Source organism: Protomyctophum parallelum (genome assembly GCF_964188405.1).
Source record: "Protomyctophum parallelum genome assembly, chromosome: 4".
NCBI lineage: Eukaryota > Metazoa > Chordata > Actinopteri > Myctophiformes > Myctophidae > Protomyctophum > Protomyctophum parallelum.
The window spans coordinates 21,364,290-21,389,067 of NC_139700.1; the positions used below are offsets into that span (position 1 = coordinate 21,364,290).

The window sequence follows — 24,778 nt, forward strand, 5'->3', positions numbered from 1 at the left end:
TGGACCTTTACGGGGCCAAGGGTACAACAATTGTACACTGTCTGACTTAATGGATAATTTAACATGTCACGTCACTAATCTGTCCTTCCAGCTTCATCAGTGATGACGTCAGAGACCAGCTCATGGTGACAATTCAAAAGACATTCAATTACAACAAGAATCAATCACAGCAGATCCTGGCCATGGTCATGGAATGTATGAAGAAAAGAGAGCTGGTAAGTAGAGGAATGAATCCAAATGAAATGTATGTCCTGTACATATTCTCCTAAGGATATGCACAGTATGAACTCTATATTCTCTCTATATAACTCTCTATTCTGCCAATGTCTCACAATTATTCACAGAAATATAATATATTGTATGTGACTGATATGTCAGTAAATGAATAAATATTTTCAATTGCCTTCATTCTCCATTGTCATTCATTTTCTCCCCCCACTCACTCATCTGTGAATTGACGTTGACCCCATTGAATAAACATATTCCTACACCACCTGCTTGTCATTCCTCCTACTCACGTTGGTCATGTGTGCCCCATCACGTAATCCAGGATATCCACAGCTTCCAAGCATCACACTCAATCCCTCCATCAACACTAATGTGTTTTACAAACACCCTTTAATGTGGCGCTGGACGGCAGACTCTGCAGTGTTTACAGCGTGTTCACTAACGCACATATATCAGCGCGACCAAATGTCCTCGGGTGAAACACTGACCCATTAGGTGTCTTCAACAGATTACAGATTACTCTTCAACGTGGTTCCCATAAGTGTTTGCACGAGAGTGTGATACATAAATAGCAGCACTATTGAATCATCCATTGCAGATTTCTCTTGGGGGGAAGTGATGTGATTAGTACTATGTAATGCCTATAGCTGCAGGTAATCTGCAGACACCATATACTGTACATCTGGGAGGGAGAGATCAGTGCACAGATATAGCCACCTGTTTTAGCTGTCCCATATACTTCATTCGCCCTTAGTGGTCTGCACAACACAGATGGAGAAGAGGATCCATCTTCCTAATCCTCAGGGTCATCTCTCTCTTTTTTGCCAGAGTGTCATCATTTCAACAGAATGTCTGTATCTTCTCTTCATATTGCATTACACTGCTAATGCCCCAAACACACTGCTGTGCACATTTGGATAGACAATGTTGTTGTTGTCGGTTTTAAGACCGTACTGCAGTGAGCTTTTTTTCCTGTGACATTTTACTTTCCACTGATACCCAACTCAGATAACGTGACAGGTCATCCAAGTTTCTGAGCCAGCTCTGTCTGGCTAAGTAGGCAATTCATGGCCCGTAAAAACTGCTGTGACTAAACTACAGGTGATTCAGTGTCACTGTCTAGCTCCCACATAATCCTTTCATCCTAAGTGCATTCCATGTGAACAGCTGGGGCAACCAAATGAACGGCCTCATTCAAAGGGTTGCATTTTGCACCGATCTACTGCTCTGGGGCATTTAACTTAATTACTGGCTCATCCTTGCACAAGCCTCTCAACTGGGAGGGGAAAACAGCACTGTGTTCACACTGGTGCTGTCTGCAAGATCACCACAAGTTTTCAGTTCAAATTGCTTATGTGGAGGCATAGGGCGCTCATTATCAACGCATCCCGAGACCAGCTCGGAGATCTCTGGCCTGACGCCACATATTCATGCCAACATAATCCCATTTACCGTGGCTGCTCATGTGACATAGTGACAGGCCAGCCAGTGTAATTGCATTTGATATAGTCCACGGCTGCAACAACGCAAGTGCTATCACTCCATGAAGAGGCCAAACATGCTTGTATGGTCCGTCACAGCGAGTTGTATTGTGCTATACCTAACCACATTAATGTACAAGTTAATGAATTAGTCAGTAGTTCTCAAAGTGGGTTCCAGGGGGTCCCCTGCAAAATTACGTAATAGCTCCAAAAGTCAGTTTAATCACAACCCCTATATAGAGAGTATGCGCATGCATAAGTGAATGGCAAATTGAGTGGCAAATGCAGAGAGTGCCAGAGCGACAATAAGCAAGCTAAACACAGCAAACACAAATCTTGTATGGGGGTCACTGGCACAAAATATTTTCAGATAGGCGTCTGTGGTTCATGTCAATTTAAGGTTCATGTCAAAGTGAAAACATTTAAGCACATGGGAAGCAGTTAGGGGTTAAGTGTCTTGCTCACGGACACTTTGACACATAAACATGTAGACTGGGTGCACCGAACATTCTGATTCTCAGACGGCCTCTCCACCACTCAGATACGGCCTTCCCATTCACAGGCCCACATAAGTTATAACAAAGGAACCAGAACATGTCACACAACCCTGGCTGTCCTTAGCCGCTCAATGGGTTTGAAAAATTCCCCTTGATGGCAAAAGAAAAGGAAAAAACCTATAGGGTGTCACACCTATAGATAAAAAAAGAAGAGATGCCTCATTTGCCACTGCAGTTGGAGCCATGTGTCTCCAGCGAGTGCTGGAAGACAAGCGGAAGGGCGGAAGGCATGCTGCGTCGCTGCCATAGGTCGCTGCCACTCAAGTGACTACTGACCAATCACAGCGTGTCTTTTCCGGGACTTAACAATTCAATCCAAATGAGCTTTATTGGCATGAGAAAACAAACATTTACATTGCCTGTCTGATAGGCCTACCGAACGTCCCCTTCTGTTATGCTTCCGCAAAAGCTTGACTCCATGTTGCCTACTCTCAAAATACACGATTATGCCTATGGTCACACCTGTACAGGATGGACAGGTACCATAGACCTTTGGTGTGCAATACGTGTCAAGTGGGAATAAACACAATTTATTGTCTATAGATGTAAAGTGATAATAAAGACTAAACATTATAATCATATAATAATCATAATAGTTACTTATCATTTATGCCTGTGGGAAATGTCTTCATTTGACCCATACTACTAAGTACCGAGCCGTGCCTGTGGAGTCAGGGACCAACGCCAGCTCTAAAGCCAGTGTCTTATTCAAGGGTACTGACAGGATTATGTCCGTAACATGAATGAATGAATGTCCAGTCAGTTGTAATTAATCATTAAGAAGATGCCCTTATAAAGAGTCGGAGTACCGGTAACCACCTGCCACATTTTTATTTCTTCACGGATTGATTAATCCCCACTTTCGATTTTCATCTCCATCCTTACATTGTGCTCTCAGTCACTCTCTTCTCGATGTCTTATTTTCTGTCAAATATAGATCACAGTTTTTCGAATGGGTGCAGAGGGACAGCAAGATATTGAAATGGCAATTCTGACTGCCTTATTAAAAGGTATTACTTTAGCATACAACACAAATCCCACAGCAATATTTTCCCCCACTGCAGTGCATACTACATTTCAGATCACATACACCCACCCACCTATCTATTCTTTCTCCTTTCTGTGTTTTCAGGCACAAATGCCTCCGCTCCAGACCAGCTTAGTTTGGCTCTGGCGTGGAACAGAGTGGATATCGCCAGGAATCAAATCTTTGTCTTTGGACATCACTTACCAATGGCAGTGAGTAGTGGTCTCCTCAGTAGTATAAGTATTCATAAAGATTGGAGTAGTCGGTCTTAGCGGTACAGGCACCTTGGCTGGTAAATCCAGCATGACAGTGTGTCGCGGGTTCGAGTCAAGATCCCGACGAACTTTGCTGTGTGTCTTCCACCATCTCTCTCCCCATTTCCTGTCTACCTACTGTTTGATTGATTGATTGAAATATTTATTAACAGTTTGCAGAATTACAGTAAATTTCAAACACAAACTCAATACAAAGACTGTTAACTGTGAGTGGACGACCCAATTAAGCATTACACTTGTTTACAAGAGGGTCCACCATGTTCAATTCATCAAAACATTTAGAGACGTACAAATAGACACATCTATATAGACAAAGAACAGAACAGGAATTCATCATAAATCCATCTATCAAAAAAAGAAAAAGATTGGATTAGTCAGTAAGTAGGCTACTAGTCACACACAGTGAACAACACAACTTTCCTTGTGAAAAGTTATACAAAAAACTGCTGCTTGGGCATACAAACCCCGATAGAAATAATAATCATCACAGCTTTATGGACATTAGGCTAATGCACAGGTATTCACATAAGAAAAAGAAAAGGAAAAAAAGTTACAAATATTATTGCTCCTTTAACTATTATCTATTACTATTTGGGCCAGCCTGCTAGTGCCGTGGCCAACAGTACAGCGACCACAGGAGCTGCTATAGGAGCTACTACAGTAGCAGTACCGGAGAAGCCGAAAAGTCCTCCACCTCAACGCAAACAGGCAAAAAAGAAGGGCAAAGGGAAAGGGAAGGCGAAACCTGAACCTCCAGAAGAGACGGATCCCAGGAAGCTGGAGATGATGAGATGGGTAAGGCACAAGTTCACTGCATCATGACATCATATGTCTTTGTGTAGGTCAACGTGGAAGTTGCACAAACACCATGGGTTCCCATTGGACTTTACCAATGGAATTTGTGCATTGGGTTTTGGATAAAAAATGTTTTACTCTTGTAGCAAACAATGCAATATGACATATTAGTTCAACAAGATAATCTCCACGAAAGCACACTATTATGTTTGAAGCACATACAATTAATAGGTGTTTATTAATAACTTACTTCGAGGTTTTAGGGCTATGGCATTATTAATGATCTATTGGACATTGTGTAGGTCATAATTCTGCTTCAGATTCCTATGGTAGGCTACGGAACGACTTAATTTAGATTCTTTGACAATAACTATGTGTTTAGAGAATAATATCTATTGTAATTCCACATATGTAACGATATCTTAGGTGAACTCTCTGGAGCAAGCAATGATGGATGCCCTGGTAATGGACAGAGTGGACTTCGTCAAGCTCCTCCTGGAGAACGGCGTCAATATTCATCACTTCCTCATGATCCCCAGGCTAGAGGAACTGTACAACACGGTGAGACTAGAAGAGCTCAGATGCCCAGAATGTTGATATCCACCAAGTCATGGTGAAGAACGCAACAGACAAAATCATTACTGTTCATAACTAGAACATTCCATTCTACATTGCAGAAACTTGGCCCTCCTAATACACTGCACTGTACTGTAAGAGATGTCAAAAAGGTAATAGCCTAATAGGACCCTTTCCTAGCCTAAAACATATGGATATATTTGGATACATTTCAAGATGTATGTTGGAGACTAAATGTATCTACTTAAAAGAGAAACATACATGTAACATACATGTGTATATAGTATGTATGGTTTACAACCATGTGGCTGTTTACCACATAATGTCCCATACTTCATATGTTTATGATGTTATGTTGAGGACTTTCTCTGGTATTTCCGCAGGGGAACCTCCCTCCAGATTATCAGATCACTCTCATTGATATTGGTCTAGTGTTGGAGTACCTGATGGGTGGAGCCTACAGGAGCAATTATACCAGGAAGGCTTTCCGCAACCTCTACAATAACCTGTATGGACTAAAAAGGGTAGGTTTGAGTGGAAGAAACTGAAATATGAGTTTGTTCATCCCGTAAAATTGTATTTGATATTGTACACAATGTTACATTTTCTTTCTTTTTTTTTTTTTTTCCTCAGCCAAAAGCTCTGAAACTTCTCGGAATGGAGGTGAGAATTTGCCCTTTGTGTGTTTGTCCTTTGTGTGTGCATTATTTAAATGCATTGCTAAAATGTGTGAGTTACCGCCTGGTAGCTGAAAGCAAGCAATGGCATGGGGAAATGCCTGTGAGTTACCGCCTGGTAGCTGAAAGCAAGCTCAATGGCATGGGGAAAGGCCTGTGTGTCATTCATGGATCTCATTCTCTGCCTTTCATTATTCTGTCAGGATGACGAACCACGAGGGAAAGGAAAGAAAGGCAAGAAGAAGAAGAAAGAGGAGGAGGTTGAGGTCGATACTGACGACCCTGAGCTCTCTCGGTTCAAGTACCCCTTCCATGAGCTGATGGTGTGGGCAGTGCTAATGAAGCGTCAGAAGATGGCACTGTTCCTGTGGCAGAGAGGAGAGGAGGCCATGGCTAAAGCACTGGTGGCCTGTAAACTCTACAAGGCTATGGCTCATGATTCCGCTGAGAGTCAGCTGGTGGATGACGTCTCCCAAGACCTGGAGAATAACTCCAAGTGAGAGCCTTGTTTTTTTCTGATAGTTCATCTGCAGTTTGCATCATGCCATTGATTGATAACGTTGCTACTTTTCTTTGTCTTTCATAGAGAATTTGGACAGCTTGCCTATGAGCTCTTGGACCAGTCCTATAAGCATGATGAGCAGGTGGCTATGAAACTCCTAACGTATGAGCTGGTCAACTGGAGTAACTCCACCTGTCTCAAACTGGCGGTGGCTGGCAAGCAGCGAGACTTCATCGCCCACACCTGCAGCCAGATGCTGCTGACTGACATGTGGATGGGCTGCCTAAGAATTGGCAAAAACCCTGGTCTCAAGGTAACATGCCAACAGCCGGATATGTTTTCCACCTGCACAAGAAGCAATTTTGCCTTCCATTGTGGCATTATCCACTGTTAATTTGTAATGTAGGCCTACCTTGTATAGCATTTTTCATGCACCTCATTTATGCTGGACTCTATATTGATTTGATTGCGTCTTCCTGTCTCTCTTCCCTATTCTTACTATAATTATAACTGTAATGTTGAGAGCTTACACAAAAAAAGAATGTTTAAATTGCGACAATACATTTTATTCTGATTCTGATAGTTGAGAGTGTAAAGGTTTTGGAATAATTAATGACTTAATTCTTGTCCATATACTGTAGGTCATTCTGGGTATTATCTTTCCACCTGTGATTTTCTTGTTGGATTTCCGTCTTGGAAAAGATGCCTATGAAGAGGTTGGAAAGGAAGCAGAAGATGACAAAAAGGTCCTGATTTATCTTTTTTCTTTTTCTTTTCTTTTTGCACATGATTCTGCCACTTGTAACTCTTGACATGAGGCATTGAAGTTCTGTATGTGATGCTGCTATTTTTATTATAGGATAATGATGCAAATTCTCAGAAAGGGGACGAAGAGGAGGGCAGTACTAAAATCCGGAGGATTCCTATTGGCAAAAGGATCTTTGAGTTTTACAACGCACCTTTTACAAAATTTTGGTTCAACACGGTAAGTATTGTGAAAGAAGGAATGTAGGCTATGTTGAGCGTGTTGGGTGGCCAACATGTTTTTAATATGGAGATATAAAAAATATATCATCAATATAGCATCATCTGCCCACGAACAGGTAACCGAATCTTGCTTTGAACTCTATGGTCTTAAGGTATCGAGACTGCACTGCATGCATGCACACACACACACACACACACACACACACACACACACACACACACACACACACACACACACACACACACACACACACACACACACACACACACACACACACCCTCACACACACACACACACACTGTATAATATATACAGTGTGTGTGTATATTTTGTGCCCATATATGGAGGTGATTGATTTGTATGCACCTGATGCCATGACACATTGAGGTTAGACAACACACTCCATATTTGGGCATAATTGGAATGGGAACTCCGTCAGTCATTGTGATTGTTTAATGTTATGACTGTATGATTGTCTCTTTTTTGTTAGATTTCCTATCTAGCCTATCTGATGTTATACAACTATATTATTCTGGTGAAGATGGAGCGATGGCCATCACTTCAAGAGTGGATTGTCATATCTTACATCCTCACACTTGGCGGTGAGAAAGTTAGACAGGTAAAAGGCAAAGATATACATGATGGATTGAACACAAAATGATATTCTTCTTCACAGATAATCTAAATAATGGCATAACTAATGTTTAGACATTATTATAAATGTCAAATGCAGCTCTATCCTTGCATGATGTCATGGTTAAGTCTCTACACATGCCCTTTGTACCCTACCCAGATTCTGATGTCTGAGCCTGGGAAGCTGAAACAGAAGATAAATGTATGGCTAGAAGAATACTGGAACATCACTGACCTAGCAGCTATCTCCACCTTCCTTATTGGCCTCTTGCTGCGACTGCAGCATGAGCCTTATATGGGTTATGGCAGAGTCATCTACTGTATAGACATCATCTTCTGGTACATCCGTGTATTGGACATCTTTGGAGTCAACAAATATCTTGGACCCTATGTCATGATGATAGGAAAGATGGTAATGAAATCTTCGTTTTGAATTAGGATGATAATCATATAGGACTGTCTCATGCTAAGGGTAACCCAAACATATTATTTCCTCCAATTTCTTCCAGATGATCGACATGATGTATTTTGTAGTGATTATGTTGGTAGTGCTCATGAGTTTCGGGGTGGCCCGACAGGCCATCCTGCACCCCGATGAAGTACCCACATGGCGCCTGGCCAGAAACATCTTCTACATGCCCTACTGGATGATCTATGGAGAGGTTTTTGCGGACTCGATAGACCGTAAGACTAGAGTTCATAGTAAGATTCTGTTTCCTGATCCCGGGCAGATGATCAGTTTTATATACATTTCTGTGTCTTGAATCCTTATGTGGTTTATTTTTTAATAGGGTTGTTCATCAAGACTTTTAGCGCCCTCTGCAGGCAAGTTTGAGTTGTGACAGGTTCTTGTTAGTAATGATCATCTGCCCTTTGAACTCACATGGACTGTTTCTTCTGTCAAAGATAAGGTATATTTTAAGGACAAAAATTTGACATGATTACATTTATGCAATACATTTTTATCCCAAAAGTTGCATGCAATTCCATGTTACTTAATGTGTTGGCTAAAATTATAAAATGTAGCCAATGTTTACTTTCATAACCCAATTGAGAAATTAACTGAAATTCTTGGTGTTTTTGCCATGGTAGAGTAAAAAACAAAACAAAATATATATATATATTAGTGTGCATTATCTTGACCTTGACAGAACTACAGTGTGATAAAAAAAAGCCCTGTGTGCCCTAGATTTTAACATTGTCTCCCATGCATTTCCCTTCTACAACTATGCTTTTCGGGAAAGTCTATGCAATGGAAATCAACCGTGAGTATTCATCTTCCAACACTCAAATCAATGTGACAAATTGTTGAATGTCCAAATAAAAACACGTAACCCCCACATTTCTTATACTCACAGCTCCTTGTGGTGAACATCTATATGATGAGGATGGAAAGAAGTTTCCTCCATGTATCCCTGGTGCCTGGCTCACACCTGCCATTATGGCTTGTTACCTCCTTGTGGCTAACATCCTTCTGGTCAACTTGCTCATTGCAGTCTTCAAGTAAGCATATCATGCATATTACATTGGAGTAGACTAGGCATAGAGAGAGAAACTGACCTCTAAATTGAAGTCACTGGAACTCAGTCCAAATGCTAAAGACAAATTTCCACATTGTGGACAATAAATGAAACTAAGTAAAGACAGGTGTCATGATTGTCATCACTAATTTGACCATATCAGGAATGTGAAAACCTGACATGGTTTTACAATAGGTATCCAGATCCCGCAGGTCCTCTTGACCAGGCGCAAATCCTATCCTCAGTAAAACAAATATAAGAGTACAAGAACCTCCCCAGCACATGATCAGCGTTGTTCAAAGACCCACAGCGAGGCTGCTATGGCCCCAACATGATGGGTGCAGGCATAGTGTAGAATAGATACATTTGTTTTAAAGAAAACTTAAAACACACCTTTTTAGCCTGTCCATTTTGCACTTTTACTATTTCTTCTTCTTCTTCTTTTCCTTATTTTTTAGTTTGGGCTCATATTTATTTATTTGTTCTTTGACCAGCTTTTTGACCTCTAAGTTGCTTGCCTGTTTGTACTCACTGGCCTTTTCTTCCTTTTCTATAGCAACACCTTCATGGAAGTTAAGTCCGTCTCCAATCAGATATGGAAATTCCAGAGATATCAGTTGATCATGACATTCCATGACCGGCCCCTCCTGCCTCCACCCCTCATCATCTTCAGCCACATCTACATCCTCCTAAACAGGATCTTCCGACGCTGTAGAAAGAAGAGGCCGGAAGGGGAATTAGACGAGAAGGACAGAGGCCTCAGTTAGTCTCCTTTGCTACCTATCTCTTGAAATGTTTTTCACATAATGAATCTGAGAATGATTCACTGTATTTTCTGGTATATTCAGGATTACTTTTTTGCCTGGTATCATAAATATGAGTAACCTGGTGCCCCCTATCCATAATAATGTCAGACAATATTGTTGGCTCATAAAACATGAAACCAAGAGTCACTTGTCCAACGGGCAAGTAAAGATTTAATGCACTTGTCCGGAAAGATTTATTAGTTGTCCCGGACAACAGGACAAGCCTTAATGTCAAGCCCTGATATGTACATAATAAATTCGATAATATTATAGCAGCCAGTGGTACACTGAAACTCACCTTCTCATCCTGCAGTAGACTAGCTCTGGTCCATAGCTCTAATGCGTTTCATTTAGAGCTATGTTACTCTCAACTTCCGCCGCTCGCATGAATGCAGACCAGCCTCTCCTCTTTAGTGTAAATAAAAAGAACGTTTTTGCTACTCACCAAAACAAAGGCGGGTTGTGTCATGAGAAAGCCTACTTTCCTTAGTGGTAGCACTCTGAGCCCCCCACCACACGTATGAACTGTACTTTTTGGCCAAAAGGGGATTGATTTAGTTTCCACCGGGAAAAGAATACTTTTAGTTACTCCACTGCACCTTCTAACGATATTGCCCAGAGAATTGCCCCATAGAGAATATTTTTCCTCTGGTGAAAAAAAATCCCTTTCTGGACAAAAAGTACAGTTTATATGTGTGGTGGCGGGCTTAGAGTGCGTCCACTAAAGGAAAATAGGCTTTCTAATGACACAACCTGCCTTTGTTTTGGTGAGTAGCAAAAACGTTATTTTTATTTACGCTAAAGAGGAGAGGCTGGTCTGCAGGGGGTCCCTCTACTGTACTGTAATGTACTGTCACTGTACTGTACTGTAACACCCCAAATCATCATATTCACATTAATGTGTGTGTGTGTGTGTGTGTGTGTGTGTGTGTGTGTGTGTGTGTGTGTGTGTGTGTGTGTGTGTGTGTGTGTGTGTGTGTGTGTGTGTGTGTGTGCTGCGCAACAGTGACACTTGGTTATGAAAAACCAATGGTTGTGCTATGACAACGTATATCATTAGGTTAGGTTCCCAAATTGCATCGTTCCCAAGTATACCGGTGGCCGACTGCGACGGGCACGTAGGCTACAGGTCTAGTAGCTACTTAATGGAGTGGTTGCACCACTCAAAAATAAAGTGAATAAACAAGGATTGATGATCCTATCCATCAACGCTTCTGTCAAAGAACCCTATGATCAAGGTGGTAGCTAATTGAGGGCCAATAAATTGCAAATATGGGTCCCATATTTTATAGAAGGTATCTGTTGTGGAGTGTAGCAGGCAGGCTAAGAATTCCAACGGAATGCCCTGCATGATTATTTTGTGCCAAATTAATCCAAGACAACTGAATATTTTCCCTAGCAGCATAAATTAAGAGATTAAACAGACGCTTATGGATCTTGGAATCTTCAGGCAGCCCAAGAATCAGACACATAAGCCTATAGGGTCGGGTTCAAACTCCATATTGAAGATCTCATTCAACTGTTGCACATTACCCAACCAGTATCGTTTAATTTTATGACATGACCATTGACCATATACAGTGACTATAATTCCCCTCTTCAATTTTACACTTAAGACACAGAGGAGATAGAGTAGGATTCATTTTATGGCAAAGGCTATAGGTGAGATCTGTAATCGGTGTATGGTTCTTGAATCGACAAAGCTCTATTACGCACAGAATGTTTTTTGGCAAATACACCATGACTTAATAAGTTAATTCTTTCCTCTATATGATATTCTAAAATGTTTCCTACAGAGCTGAGGCTAAACCCAGAGGAGCTAAAGACTCTGTACGAGTTTGAGGAGCAGTGTGTCGAGGAATACTTTCGGCAGAAGGAAGATGAGCAGCAATCCTCCACTGATGAGCGCATCAAAGTCACTTCTGAACGGTCAGTTATCCTTCGAATTAATATTACATTCGTAAAAAAGAATAAATCTTGACATCTCCTGACGTTCCTGCATGGTGTCCTTTGCAGAGTGGAGAACATGTCCATGCGTCTGGAGGAGGTGAACGAGAGGGAAAACACCATGAAGGCCTCCTTGCAGACGGTGGACCTGCGCCTGGCCCAGCTGGAGGAGATCCACGGTCGGATGGCGGTTGCCTTGGAGAAGCTCGCTGGGGTGGATAAATTGGAACTGACCCGCAGTCACTCACGGAACTCCTCAGTGGGTGAACATGGCCTCTTTCGCCAGGGCAGCATTAACAGCGCTGATGGTTACAGTCTGTACCGCTTCCACATGGACATGGAGGAGCAAAGGGAGAAGCAGAGGGAGGTGGTGACCGATGATGTGGCTAAGACGGGCCCAGAAAGTCAGAAGCCTGTGCGACAAGCCCCCACTACTCGTGTTAGCATCAAGGAGTATGGCAATACCTTAGATGTCGGCAACATAGACAGATCACGCCCCAGTTCATGTGTGGATATCCTGATATCCCCATGTGACCAGAAGTCTCTCTCTGGGGCAGGAAGTAGAGAGGCTATTTCCCATGAGCCCACAGCGATGGCAGTGGATCCTCTCGACAAAGCACTCCTGAAAGCAGGCTGGACGACAGAAAAACTGAAGCCGGTTAGCTCCCTCTCTCCAAAAAGGGCTAAGTCCTTGATGTGTTATCCAATCGAAGGCCAAACCCCATCTCCTGGCACAAGGAGGAGAGCTATGAGTATCTTGTCAATAAATCCTGAGGATCAACCAAAAATAGTAGTGCCCGAGATAGCAGTCCAATGCACAGATAGGGCGAGGCTGCCCCCACCTACATCCTCCCCCAAGAAGACTAGATCTATGAGATACGGTCCTAGTGAGAGCACCTCTCCTACCAAACAAAGAAAGAGGGCCATGAGCGGCATAATCTTCAACCCAGCCGATGAAGCACTACAACCTCCAGACTACAGATCTCTGGTGGAGCAGGTAGCCAAGGCACCGAATCAGTGGCCAGCCAACTTGGAGTATAAGGTTCACCCAAGCCTCTCTGGACACATGCCGAAAGTGTCTGTGGTCCAAACTCGTGCCCAGCAGCTTGATGCTCTTTCACAGCCGACGGAACCTAATAAAGAAGAGCATCAGACTGAACTAACTTTTTGGGAAAATGCAGAGAGGGCGATGCTGCCTCCACCGACATCCTCCCCCAAGAGAACTAAATCTATGAGATATTGTCCTACTGAGAGCGGAAGCACATCACCTACCACACAAAAGAAGAGGGCCATGAGCGGCATCATCTTCAACCCTGCCGATGCAGGCGATGAAGCACTACAACCTCCAGACTACAGATCTCTGGTGGAGCATATAGCCAAAGCACCGAATCAGTGGCCAGCCAACTTGGAGTATAAGGTTCATCCCAGCCTTGCTGGACACATGCCGAAAGTGTCAGTGGTCCAAACTCGTGCCCAGCAGCTTGATGCTCTTTCACAGCCGATGGAACCTAAAAAAGAGGAGCATCAGACTGAACTAGCTTTGTTGGAACCTGCAGAGAGGGTGAAGCTGCCCCCTCCGACATCCTCCCCCAAGAGAACTAAATCTATGAGATATTGTCCTACTGAGAGTGGAAGCACATCACCTACCACACAAAAGAAGAGGGCCATGAGCGGCATCATCTTCAACCCTGCCGATGCAGGCGATGAAGCACTACAACCTCCAGACTACAGATCTCTGGTGGAGCAGGTATCTAAGGCACCGAATCAGTGGCCAGCCAACTTGGAGTATAAGGTTCACCCCAGCCTCTCTGGACACATGCCGAAAGTGTCTGCGGTCCGAACTCGTGCCCAGCAGCTTGATGATCTTTCACAGCCGATGGAACCTAATAAAGAAGAGCAACAGACTAAACTAACTTTGTTAGGAACTGCAGAAACACCTTCACCTCCATCAGATCGCAAAGGAGACCAAACAAACATGAAAGAGGAGAGCGCCCCAAAAGACAATGCTGATTATCTAACCGTAGCAGACACAACTTTGTTCCCCCCCCACAGATCACAGAGCTGGAATGCTGGTGACAGGAAAGCAATGCAGTTGGCTGAGAGCGAGCCCAAAGCCTCCACGAGTGAAAGAAACATTGTCGTAGAATGCGAAGTGTCAGCGCTTAAACCCGAAGATGAGGACATGAGGTCGGAACCAGAAAATAAAGTGGAAGACGCACAAGAAAGCACAGAACCAGAAGAAGTAACAGACTTGCAGAGGAGGAAGTCCATGCAAGGAGGAACAGAGGTGAATAATTGTTCAGAAGGGACTGACCAATAGTAAATGGAACATACCTGTTAGGCCTGTTATACTTAGTTGTGTGCCAGTATCATACACAGAAAATATCAGATCTAGAAGCTCACAATGTTGTGAGCTTGTACATACAGTATATATTCACTATATTCAGTGTGTGACAGCCAGGATGAACAACCAAGTATAAATCAGGCAGAAGAGTTGCTGAGGGGGGAGAACCAGAAAAGAAGATTCGCATGAAAATGAAATGAGACTGCCGACTGAGACAGAATATTGACGATGTTTTTAAAGCTGCTCTTACACTGGTGGGGAGAATGGCAATTAAAACACGTTACCAAATTCTTCACCATCAATAATCACCAGCCAGTGATTGAAGATCCACTTTCTTTACTCTCTTTATTTTAACTGTTGCATTGGTGTAACATATCATACAAAGACACACATTTACATTCTCTGTCATAGTTTAAGGAATTCAAAATATTAAGCATCATTGCCAAGTCAGTGTCTGTAAATGTTTGATGTATACTGTATATATGGTGAAAATAAACGTTAAATATAATCACTAATTGATACATTTGCTGTGGCATAATATATGCTGACAGCAATATTCAATTTCAACATGACAATACTTTTAAATAACATCTGTAGGTATATTTTCTCTTGTGTGTTTAATCACAAACAGCTAAAGCCCTATAATTTCATGCAAAGGCAAATACTGACATTACTGTAATACAATGTATACATTCAAGATTCTTTCCAGGAATCCAACAACCCAATCACATTTGAACAATGACAAACTACCACTGAATAAACATTTTACAAAAGAGAATATGTTAGGCCTAAACATTTTGTTGTCTGCCGTAACATTGTTGTTGTTGGCTGACAGGCATTAACAGTTACAGTTGAGTTGTGTTGCCTGTACAACATGAGGCTGAATGAACAAAGATATACATTCAATGCTTGCACTGTCATATGTGACAAAAAGATGTGGGAAAGGCCTGAATACGAAGGAAACTTAATATCCCTCTTTACTGTAAGACACCATATGTGTCTGGGACATCAGAAATGATTAGTTCCATCCACTGACATTAAGTGGGACTATATCCATGATTACAGATTTGCTCCTTTCTCAGAGTTAAACACTAAGCAAGGGCAACTTATGCAAGAGTTGACCCTCAATGCACAAGCAGATATCTTATACATCCTCTTCTGTTTTTGCACATCATGTAAGGATCTTGTCCATCTGCATGTGAGCTTCACCTAGCAGTAGTCATCAGAACATGACCGCTGCTGTTATAAGAATGTCACCAACAGACACGCTCGTCTAGAGCAGTGAACACTTGAAGAATTTGAGTTTCTTTGACTTTTTATCTGTAATTTTGACAGGCCCGCCAACTCCTGCGTTGCTGTCAGTCTGTCAGAGGAAAATAAAAAAGGAGGAAAATCTCATTAGCACAAAACAATTGCAATATGCAAAGTTTAGCATTGATTTCAGTATGAATTCATCTATGAATTGTACTTACGGTCTTCGTACTCAGGTTATTCATTATGTCTCTGCCAATAGTATAAAAAGCCTATAAAAAAGTATACAATAACTTATTACATAATGATACATGGATTTTTAGTGGGCAGAAACCATGAAAAGTAAAGTACTTTCAATTTACCTCTTCAACATTTAAGCCAGACTTTGCGCTGGTTTCCAAGAACTTAATTCCATAATCAATAGCCAGCTGGGGAAAATAGAGATTCACATGTGTTGCTATTATTCATTGTCCAAAAGCATACAGTGCATTTGGGCCCACGTGTCAGTTGTCACTCAGTGATGGTCTAGTTTAGACTATAGACTCACTTTTTCACCCCTGTCTTTGGACACCTGTCTCCTGTCAGTCATGTCACATTTGTTACCCAAGATAATCTTCTCGACATCAGTTGATGCATGCTGGGGAAGAAAGTCATGAGTCATGAAGCAAAGTCACCAATCGTGTGTCATCATGCTATTTATGTGTACTTCTTTTACAGTTTATATGCTTAGTTTATTTTTTATTTTTTTAACAAATGCTAATTCTATAGGCCTAAGTGAAATAAATACTACTATAGCTACTACTATAAACTACAGTAGATATTTTATATATATATATATATATATATGATCAGTTTAAATTCAAAGCTCACCTCTTCAATATTTCGAATCCAGTTTTTTATGTTCTCAAATGACTTCTCATTGCAGATGTCATAGACCAGTAAAATCCCCTGTAGAGTTGTGGAGAGAAATATTTATATTCACACACAATTTCACAGCACCAACAATACAATTTCCTTTAATGACACAAAGGTTGGAGTGCCTCACCATGGCTCCTCTGTAATATGCTGTAGTAATTGTTCGGAACCTCTCCTGCCCTGCTGTGTCCCTGCAGAATGAAAATGAAATATGCTATAGCCATTTCAACACATAAACAATAGGAAATGCATGCATGTTGCTTGTTTAGCTAGCCTACTACAGGCACTAAGACAGGAAAAAGCTGGAACCATTTCACACTTACCAAATTTGAAGTTTGACTCTCTTTCCATTCAGCTCTATTGTTCTGATTTTGAAATCTATACCTGCACAACAATAAAATAATTAAAATAAATAAATAAATGCTAACATGGTAGAACAAGCGCACTGCATAATTAAATACAGAAGCAAACGTATATTTCAGGTAGGTTTATCCTGACCTATTCTATTCAGAAGGTTTACAATAGGCGGTGGCTGACTGAGTGGCTGTTAGAGAATATTACCCGCTGATATCTGCCTGGTCTCGCTAGCTCAATGGTAGACTCACCTATTGTTGATATAAAGGTGGTATTGAACGCGTCTTCGCTGAACCTGAAAAGCAGACATGTCTTGCCGACACCACTGTCTCCAATAAGCAGTAACTTGAAAAGGTAATCGTACGTTTTCGCCATTAAAAACACTTCTATCCTACATTAATAACGGTGTAATACGCTGAAGGATCTCCCTCTCTGGAAATCCTCACCAGCTGTCTGACGTCTGTAGCGGCCGTGGGCAGGGAGGAATGAGTCTGACATGACGTCACGTTCATCCTTTGCCTAATGGTCCATGTAGTTTATAGATAGAGTCCGTCGTCCTCCTGTTTCCTGAAGCTTACAGCCCCAAAACAACAACATATGAAATATGGCATGAGTCATTGCTTTATTTGGTTATGTTCTCATTGCCAATTAAATTTAAATGTCTTGATAATGTTTTTTTCTTTTTTTTAATGTGTATTTTTTATAATTTTTTTTTATTATTATTATTATTCTAAGTTGATTAACTGAATCACACAGGATCACAATGGACCACAGTGTATGACTGTGCCTGTACCTTGTGCTGTTAATATTTCTGACAATAGCCTTAATGACAATAATAATATATGTTTTAAAGAATATAATTTGTAGTCGTGGTCTAGGAGTTCCTGTCAGTCAGTGAGCCAATCAGCCTTTGCGTACGTATGTGAACTAGGAAAGCAAACCCAGCTCCGTGAAAATGCCTGTAAGTAACACACGTTTGTTTTAATTTTACTGTTGCTAACAATAACATCGTTGTGCATGCGTTGTCAGCTGTTTGTGTGATTCGTGTGTCAAAAGTACCGTGTTGTTTCTGGACGTTTGTGTGAGTTGTGTTCGCAGCATGCTACTTTGGAGCTGTGTTGTAGCCATAGCAGCACATGGCGCATGGCTGACATGTTGCGTAGCTCAGCCGAGCTCTGCTCGCAGTGTGTGTGTGGGGGTAGTTTGGTCGTTGGGTGGAGGCTACTTGCTGAAACACAACATTACTATTAAGCACACAATGTGTTTTTTGGACATTTGTTGAAATGCTTCACTTGACGTGTATATACTAACTATATAGTTTACAAACAACACAGTAATCTGTGTTTCGATTTAGTAATTAGAAGAATCAGCCAGTTGCGCTGCTTGGAAATTCATAGCAGGTTACTTAAGGATAAGAGCAACGGTCAGAACGGTGGTTTTCACCGTCTGGCAATAAATAAAAAGTGTGTGTGTGTGTGTGTGTGTGTGTGTGTGTGTGTGTGCGCGCGCGTGTGAGTGTTGGTTCCCCAACATTGTTGTAGTAGCAATAATAAACAGAAATAATATAAAAAAATGTAAGGAAGAAAATAATGTTCATTGGTCAAAATAGCACAAAGTATGGACATTGGTGAAATCACACTGAGGTCATTCAGGTGTGTGTGAATGTGCGTGCGTGCGCGCGCGCAATGTAGGCTACATAAGGTTGTGCAATCTTTTCAGGCCCGTATCAGTTATTATAAGCTGTCATAATAGTCAGTCACCCATTATTGCTTTTATCTTATATAATTTACTTTGAATAACAAGATAGATTATGACTATTTGGAGAGATTTGTATGCACATTAAACATCACATATAGTAGCCTAATCTGATCACCATGTTGAATCAAAAAGAGGTAGATGCCTGCCTAACCCTGAGTATGTGCATATCTCTAATGGCACTGCCAATTTGCCAAGATTGTTGTTTTGAAAGCACTGAAGCACACCCTGGGTGTGTTAGTATAATATTGAAGGATGCTGCTACACAATGATGCTTACATGATGCAGGGAGCTATGCGTTTGCATTGTTTCTTTTGCTGTCACTACTTTACAGATCTCACAATTATCATCTCTGGCATTGTTATTAAGGACATTTTTGACTAATGGATTGCTGTTTTTTCCCCCTAGCTGGCCAGAGACCTTCTCCATCCTTCTGTGGAACTAGAGAAAAGACAGCACAAAAAGAAAAGACTTGTTCAGTGCCCAAACTCATACTTCATGGATGTGAAATGCCCAGGTATGTTGAAGGCAGCGGACGTCACACCTGTAATGTCCATGATCGAGTTGTTTTAGGCATAATGAAGTGAACTAATGAGACACAGTGACACACACACACACACACACACACACACACACACACACACACACACACACACACACACACACACACACACACACACGTGTGTGCCCTTTTCTGCCATTGCATGTGAGGAGCTGCAATGTCCGTTTTGGCATGTTGTAGAAGTTAGAAGAGTCTGTCTTTTGTTTAGTAGTTAAATGGATCAATGTACAGATGTTCACAGTCAAAAACACGAGTCCACGTGAGTGTATAGGCAGTGTTGTTATGAGGCTTGGAGTGTCCTGAGGGTATGCCAGAAGGGAACAAAATGTGATAGGCAAGAATGTAACGCAACCGCTTCATCAATGTATCAATGTAATATACAGCGTTAAATGTGTTTAATTTGGAAAAAGGGCGTTGAGAGTCCCTGCATAATGGAATGATCAATATCTGGGTTCAAATGCAGATCACCTGGGCAAGCAAGTAATGAGAAGGGGGGGGGAGGGAGGGCTAGGACAGAAAGACATTCGGTTAATTATTTATCAGATGAGATGTTGAATATATATATTATTAAAATGACTATTCATCACAAATGTGATGTTAGTCCATAAGATGCAGGCACTGACTACACTTTCAGCAGCGCAGTATCTGCACTTGACTAGCAAGGAGCGTCTCTCAGTGTACTCTATTTGAGAGAGAAGTAAGCTAATCAAATATATTAATCTTGATCAAATTAGGCCTATTGATGACTTTGCAAGGATGAAATGTAAAATAATTAATCTCTGTCGGTAAAGAATAGTGGGTGAACTCAAATTCTGTCATACAAGCCGTCATGCAGACATTGGCCATTTTGTTTTGTTGTAAGGTCTATGCTAAACACTATACTTTTTAGTTGCTATTTTTTGTATGTATATATGCATAGACTATGCATAGACCGGCCCATTGCAGCAGTCTATTGAAATTTTCACATGAAACCCTTGCATTTATTAGATATGAATGTATAGTATTTATTTATTTATTTACCATGCAATTACATTCATTTCAGGATGCTATAAGATTACTACTGTCTTTAGCCATGCACAAACAGTGGTTCTCTGTGTGGGATGCTCAACTGTGCTCTGCCAGCCAACCGGAGGAAAGGCCAGACTGACAGAGGGTAAGTTCAGCTCTCATACAAATTCATTAGGCTGTGACAAGGTCTATACTACGAATACAGCACAACTATCCTTATTACAATGTCTCTGCTGGTTTAAATGGAATGGAACTGCATTTTGTTTTACTTTTCTTCCAGGTTGCTCTTTCAGGAGGAAGCAACACTGAACGACAAAGCAAATGGATATATGGTCATGTTGTAATTGGGACCTCACTGAACAATGCCTTAATTTTTCATTGATTACAATGAATGAAGAGCTTTATAGTTACACATTCACTATGTATTGACAGGTTATTTCTGTCATTGAGCCAGACTATGGTTAGGGGTCATGATATACCAGACCTCATTTATGGTGATAACTACTAATAAACCCACCTTTTGTTAATTTGAATGATTCCACCCTATATAAAGAATAAAGCACGAAGCTGGTGAAAAATGTGACGGCATTTGGTTTTATTGAGAAATAATAAATAAAGGCTAAACACTGAATGAGATGTCATGAGGAAAGTTACCTTCATAGAAAGCATACAAGTAATCCTTTCAGTTTCTGAATGAGCACATGTACATTTCTCATGAACAAACATATAAAAGAAGTCTTTAAATATTTGACAGAACGGACAAAAATACGTCTGATGTTGTAACATTACTTTGGTAGAGCAGTACTAATGTGCTGAAATAAAACTTGAATAGCTTTACTAGGAAAATGACACATTGTGGTGTTATTGGCAGATGTTATGAACTAGCATTTCAGCTAACTTGTGCATCATTTTAGATGTAGAGGCTCTTAAGGCATTTACATGTACAGTATTTCACATATACTACATTTACTGTGTCTGACATTGCACCCCACCCTCCTGAGAGCCCCCCTCGTCTTCATCATAAGCCTCCCTACTTTGGCTTCTACGTTTTGAGTCTGACTGAGGATCCACTTCACAGAGATCAACTTCCTCCATATCATCAGATATCTTCACATCCGCCCTGGAAGGAAGCAGATTCTCCAGCTGGTACATTAGATGTTCTGGAAGCCAGTACTTCTCTGGGAATTCAACCTGGGGAGGGGTTATAAAATGAATTTAGTTGGGAGGGGTGCGCACGCTTTCCCGACATACCATTGGACTGACATGCGGAAAACGACCGGATTAAGGTTGGCGAACATGCGTTAACGTTGGCAAACATATGCTGCTCCCTGCTTGCGGTTATGGTTAGGGTTTGAGGTATGTTGTCGTCGGACCAATAGTATGTCGAAACTAAAGCCTGTACCCATTGGGAGCCTGTCAAGCTTTGAATTATTTTCACATGTATAACAATACATAATACATATACAGACACTTGAGTGGCCCGAAAAGGTGTAGGCTGAAGCTAGAAGCTTATAATTGCCTACCCTATTGGTTTACAGAACCAAAATAAATAATTAATATAAGTACAAAATAATTAATAAGTAAAAAAGAAGATTAACAGAAAACTCAAACCTCATACATTATTATTGGTTGTCAATATTAGTGTTCTCACCTTGAACTGAATGAATAGCTGTCCCCTTTCACAAGGATCCTTGTAAATTGGCATTCCTTCATTTTGGACACATTTCATGTCGTCGTGCTTCACAACTTCCCCTGTTAAAATACATAGTTTTAAACAACGCTACCTCATAGTCTTATTTATTAGACATTCAAGTGTCGTAAAATGGTTTAACCCCTGTAAATTACCTGGATGTGAGCTGATGATCAGTGTTCTGTTATCTAATGTGGGAATAGTCTTCTTAAAACCACAGAGAGCATCAACAAGCTTGATATCCATTTTCATAATCAGATTATCATCCTGTCTCTGGAAAACAGGATGCTCCTTCTGTTCCAGCACAATGATGACATCACCAGGCTCTAGGCCTGGTTCCTGGTCACCTTCTCCATGGAATGTAATTTTCTGACCATCTTTCATTCCTTCATGACACAAAACATATTACAGTGTGTTAGCCTAAAATTACAAGATTTCCATCATTTAAGAAATGACCGTATGCTTTTATCTTTGACATGTTAAGAGTAGTACCTTTGTCAACGTGAACCTCAAGAATCTTTTTCTTGCGTTCCACTTTGTGCCCATTACAGTTCTTGCAGCGGTCCTTGGAGTTAAATTGTTCGCCCTCTCCCTGACAGTCAGCACACATGCTTTGCATTTGCTGAATCATGCCTGGCCCGATCTGTTGTACTTTGATTTGGACACCTCTTCCTTTACAACTCGAGCATTGCATCAGTGTACCTTTTTTACCACCATAACCTGTAAGAAATTGAAAAAAAAAACATTGTGACCTCTTCCTTTACAACTCGAGCATTGTATCAGTGTACCTTTTTTACCACCATAACCTATGTATTCAAACCTGGGTCACCTACAGTAAATTTTAGGTAAAGATTTTTTGCATCCAAATAGCTGCATTCTTCCTTCAGTGTGCGAGACCCTTCTTTTTGCTTATGGACTTTCATGCTGGCCTCTCACACCTGTTGCCCTAGACTCTTAGAGTAAGCCTCGAGTTTATAGCCTCTTGTCAACCAGTAATGTCCCTACCAGGTAGCTTTAATAATAAAAGTTTCTGTTGATAAAACATCTAGAGTAATAAGCGATTGGAACGATTACTCACCTTCGCACTTGTCACAAATCATATTTTTCTGGAGCCCAAGTTTCCTGGTGGATCCGTTATACATCTCTTCCAGGGTGACAGCAAGCTGATGAACTACATTCTTACCTAAATGACATGGACACAAGACATCATAGTGTGATTCCTAAAGGTCTGTCAACAAGCATTCACAGTAATCTAATTTATATATATATATACCTCACCTCTTCTCTCTCTCTGCGTTCTTCCACCACCTCCAAAGAACATGTTGAAAACATCCATGGGAGAACCTCCTCCACCCATGCTACCGTCCTTGATAGCTTGCTCTCCTCCTTGATCATACAAGTCCCTCTTCTTTGGATCTGACAGCACATCGTATGCTTGTGATATGAGCTTGAACTGTTGACACACACACACACACACACACACACACACACACACACACACACACACACACACACACACACGTATATAGTACATCTTTTGTGCATGACAAGTTCACCACAGTAAGTGGTATAGGCTACTATTACATGTCAGTGGTATATTATGAAGATGAAGATTGAAGATGACTGGATATACAAAATAGGCAGCCCCTTTCGGGACTCTGTTGGTTACTTTTTCTGTAGGCTAAACAAAACGCATGCGGTCTCTGAGGCTACCTTTTCTGTATTTGGCTAAATTGGCACATCACGTTGGTAACTAGGACGTCCCAAATACAGAAAAGGTAACCAAGGGTCCCGAAAGGAGCTAACAAAATAGGCATATCCTATGTTGTGTCAACCCAGTTTCTTAGAAGTTTAACTTGTCAGTCTAATATAACTATGGCAAGCCCATGCTGTAATGTAGTAAATGTACATTTGGAAAATAACATGTAGGCCTACTAGTGGGCTTGAAGGTTTTGCAACATTTACAAGTTACAACAACATAATAATGTTAATGGATACAGGATACTTCACCATTAATGACTAATATCATTGTAGGAGCTAGCATTACTGTACTGTATGTGTGGACAGGAGAGACTCGTCACGTCAGAGTCAGATATCATTCTGGAAAGTTCCAGGCATTCTGTTGCTGTCAATTCAACGAGCCCCCAGTTTAAAATAGAAAGACCCTCCAAATGCGGCATGCCCATACAGGGCTTTCGGTGAGATGTCCATACGTACCCTTTCTCCTTCGTTGGGATTCTTGTCTGGGTGATATTTCAATGCAAGTTTTCTGTAGACCTTTCTGATTTCGTCGGGAGAGGCTTTGGGACTAACACCCAAGATGTCGTAATAACCGGTTTCATGCACCATGATGACAACCTGAATTAAAATAAAGCAGAAATCTTATGTTATACAAATACTAGCCTCAAGTGCAATGTGTGATATATTTACACAAAACACGTCTTTTCTTGATCTTGATATACGTATATCGTATTAATGCCAGCAGCATTACGTTAGTGCCGTATGTCACATGCGTGTCACACTGAATCACACGTGATTAAATAAAACAAATCGTATATGTTTACTTCAAAGCTAACCATGAAAGGTTATTGAGGTTGGAGTTATTTCATGAAAATAGACGAAACTTACTTTACAGCTGCTGCTGCTATTCCCTAGATTGTGGTGCGATCAGCTGCTGTGGAAGATGGCTGGGTTGGTTTTAGTTATAGCGTCTTGATACCATAGCTGGGAGGGTCGGGCGGTCGCGCTGTGATTGGCTAGTTGGTGGTTGTCGTGCAACAGCTAACCAAACAAATGAATTTTGTAAGCGACTTACCTAAAAATGTAAAAGATCCCGGAAACAAAAAAGATCGGTAAAAAAATGTATTGTCAGGTCCAAACAGTCAAG

General features: G+C 41.2%; 4 protein-coding genes across 4 annotated transcripts; 2 read left to right on the forward strand and 2 right to left on the reverse strand.

Moving 5' to 3' along the window:
* Window positions 1-65: 65 nt before the first annotated feature.
* Window positions 66-14,332, forward strand: LOC310857108 (transient receptor potential cation channel subfamily M member 1-like; the record flags this gene model as incomplete). The annotated part of the gene is made up of 19 exons (XM_083762721.1): window positions 66-215; window positions 3,204-3,276; window positions 3,399-3,499; window positions 4,790-4,924; window positions 5,041-5,091; window positions 5,323-5,463; window positions 5,573-5,602; window positions 5,820-6,112; window positions 6,203-6,431; window positions 6,760-6,864; window positions 6,978-7,103; window positions 7,597-7,725; window positions 7,900-8,151; window positions 8,249-8,423; window positions 8,984-9,004; window positions 9,098-9,242; window positions 9,816-10,021; window positions 11,862-11,994; window positions 12,082-14,332. Exons 1-19 carry the CDS (start codon window positions 123-125, stop codon window positions 14,330-14,332), a joined length of 4,689 nt encoding a protein of 1,562 aa, XP_083618847.1. The 5' UTR covers window positions 66-122.
* Window positions 14,333-14,689: 357 nt separating this feature from the next.
* Window positions 14,690-17,429, reverse strand: LOC310857491 (ras-related protein Rab-8B). Its single transcript, XM_083763185.1, has 8 exons — window positions 17,128-17,429; window positions 16,846-16,906; window positions 16,653-16,713; window positions 16,478-16,555; window positions 16,155-16,244; window positions 15,970-16,035; window positions 15,829-15,879; window positions 14,690-15,719 (listed from the first exon to the last, which is right to left on the reverse strand). The coding sequence occupies exons 1-8, from the start codon at window positions 17,249-17,251 to the stop codon at window positions 15,630-15,632; spliced, it is 621 nt and encodes a 206-aa protein (XP_083619311.1). The 5' UTR covers window positions 17,252-17,429; the 3' UTR covers window positions 14,690-15,629.
* A 327-nt stretch (window positions 17,430-17,756) lies between these two features.
* rps27l (ribosomal protein S27 like) lies at window positions 17,757-20,781 on the forward strand. The gene is made up of 4 exons (XM_083762351.1): window positions 17,757-17,837; window positions 19,040-19,148; window positions 20,236-20,346; window positions 20,482-20,781. The coding sequence occupies exons 1-4, from the start codon at window positions 17,832-17,834 to the stop codon at window positions 20,508-20,510; spliced, it is 255 nt and encodes an 84-aa protein (XP_083618477.1). The 5' UTR covers window positions 17,757-17,831; the 3' UTR covers window positions 20,511-20,781.
* dnaja (DnaJ heat shock protein family (Hsp40) member A) lies at window positions 20,782-24,658 on the reverse strand. The gene is made up of 8 exons (XM_083762350.1): window positions 24,520-24,658; window positions 24,109-24,249; window positions 23,170-23,344; window positions 22,970-23,074; window positions 22,384-22,611; window positions 22,047-22,277; window positions 21,853-21,953; window positions 20,782-21,392 (listed from the first exon to the last, which is right to left on the reverse strand). The coding sequence occupies exons 2-8, from the start codon at window positions 24,238-24,240 to the stop codon at window positions 21,168-21,170; spliced, it is 1,197 nt and encodes a 398-aa protein (XP_083618476.1). The 5' UTR covers window positions 24,241-24,249; window positions 24,520-24,658; the 3' UTR covers window positions 20,782-21,167.
* Between the last annotated feature and the right edge of the window lie 120 nt (window positions 24,659-24,778).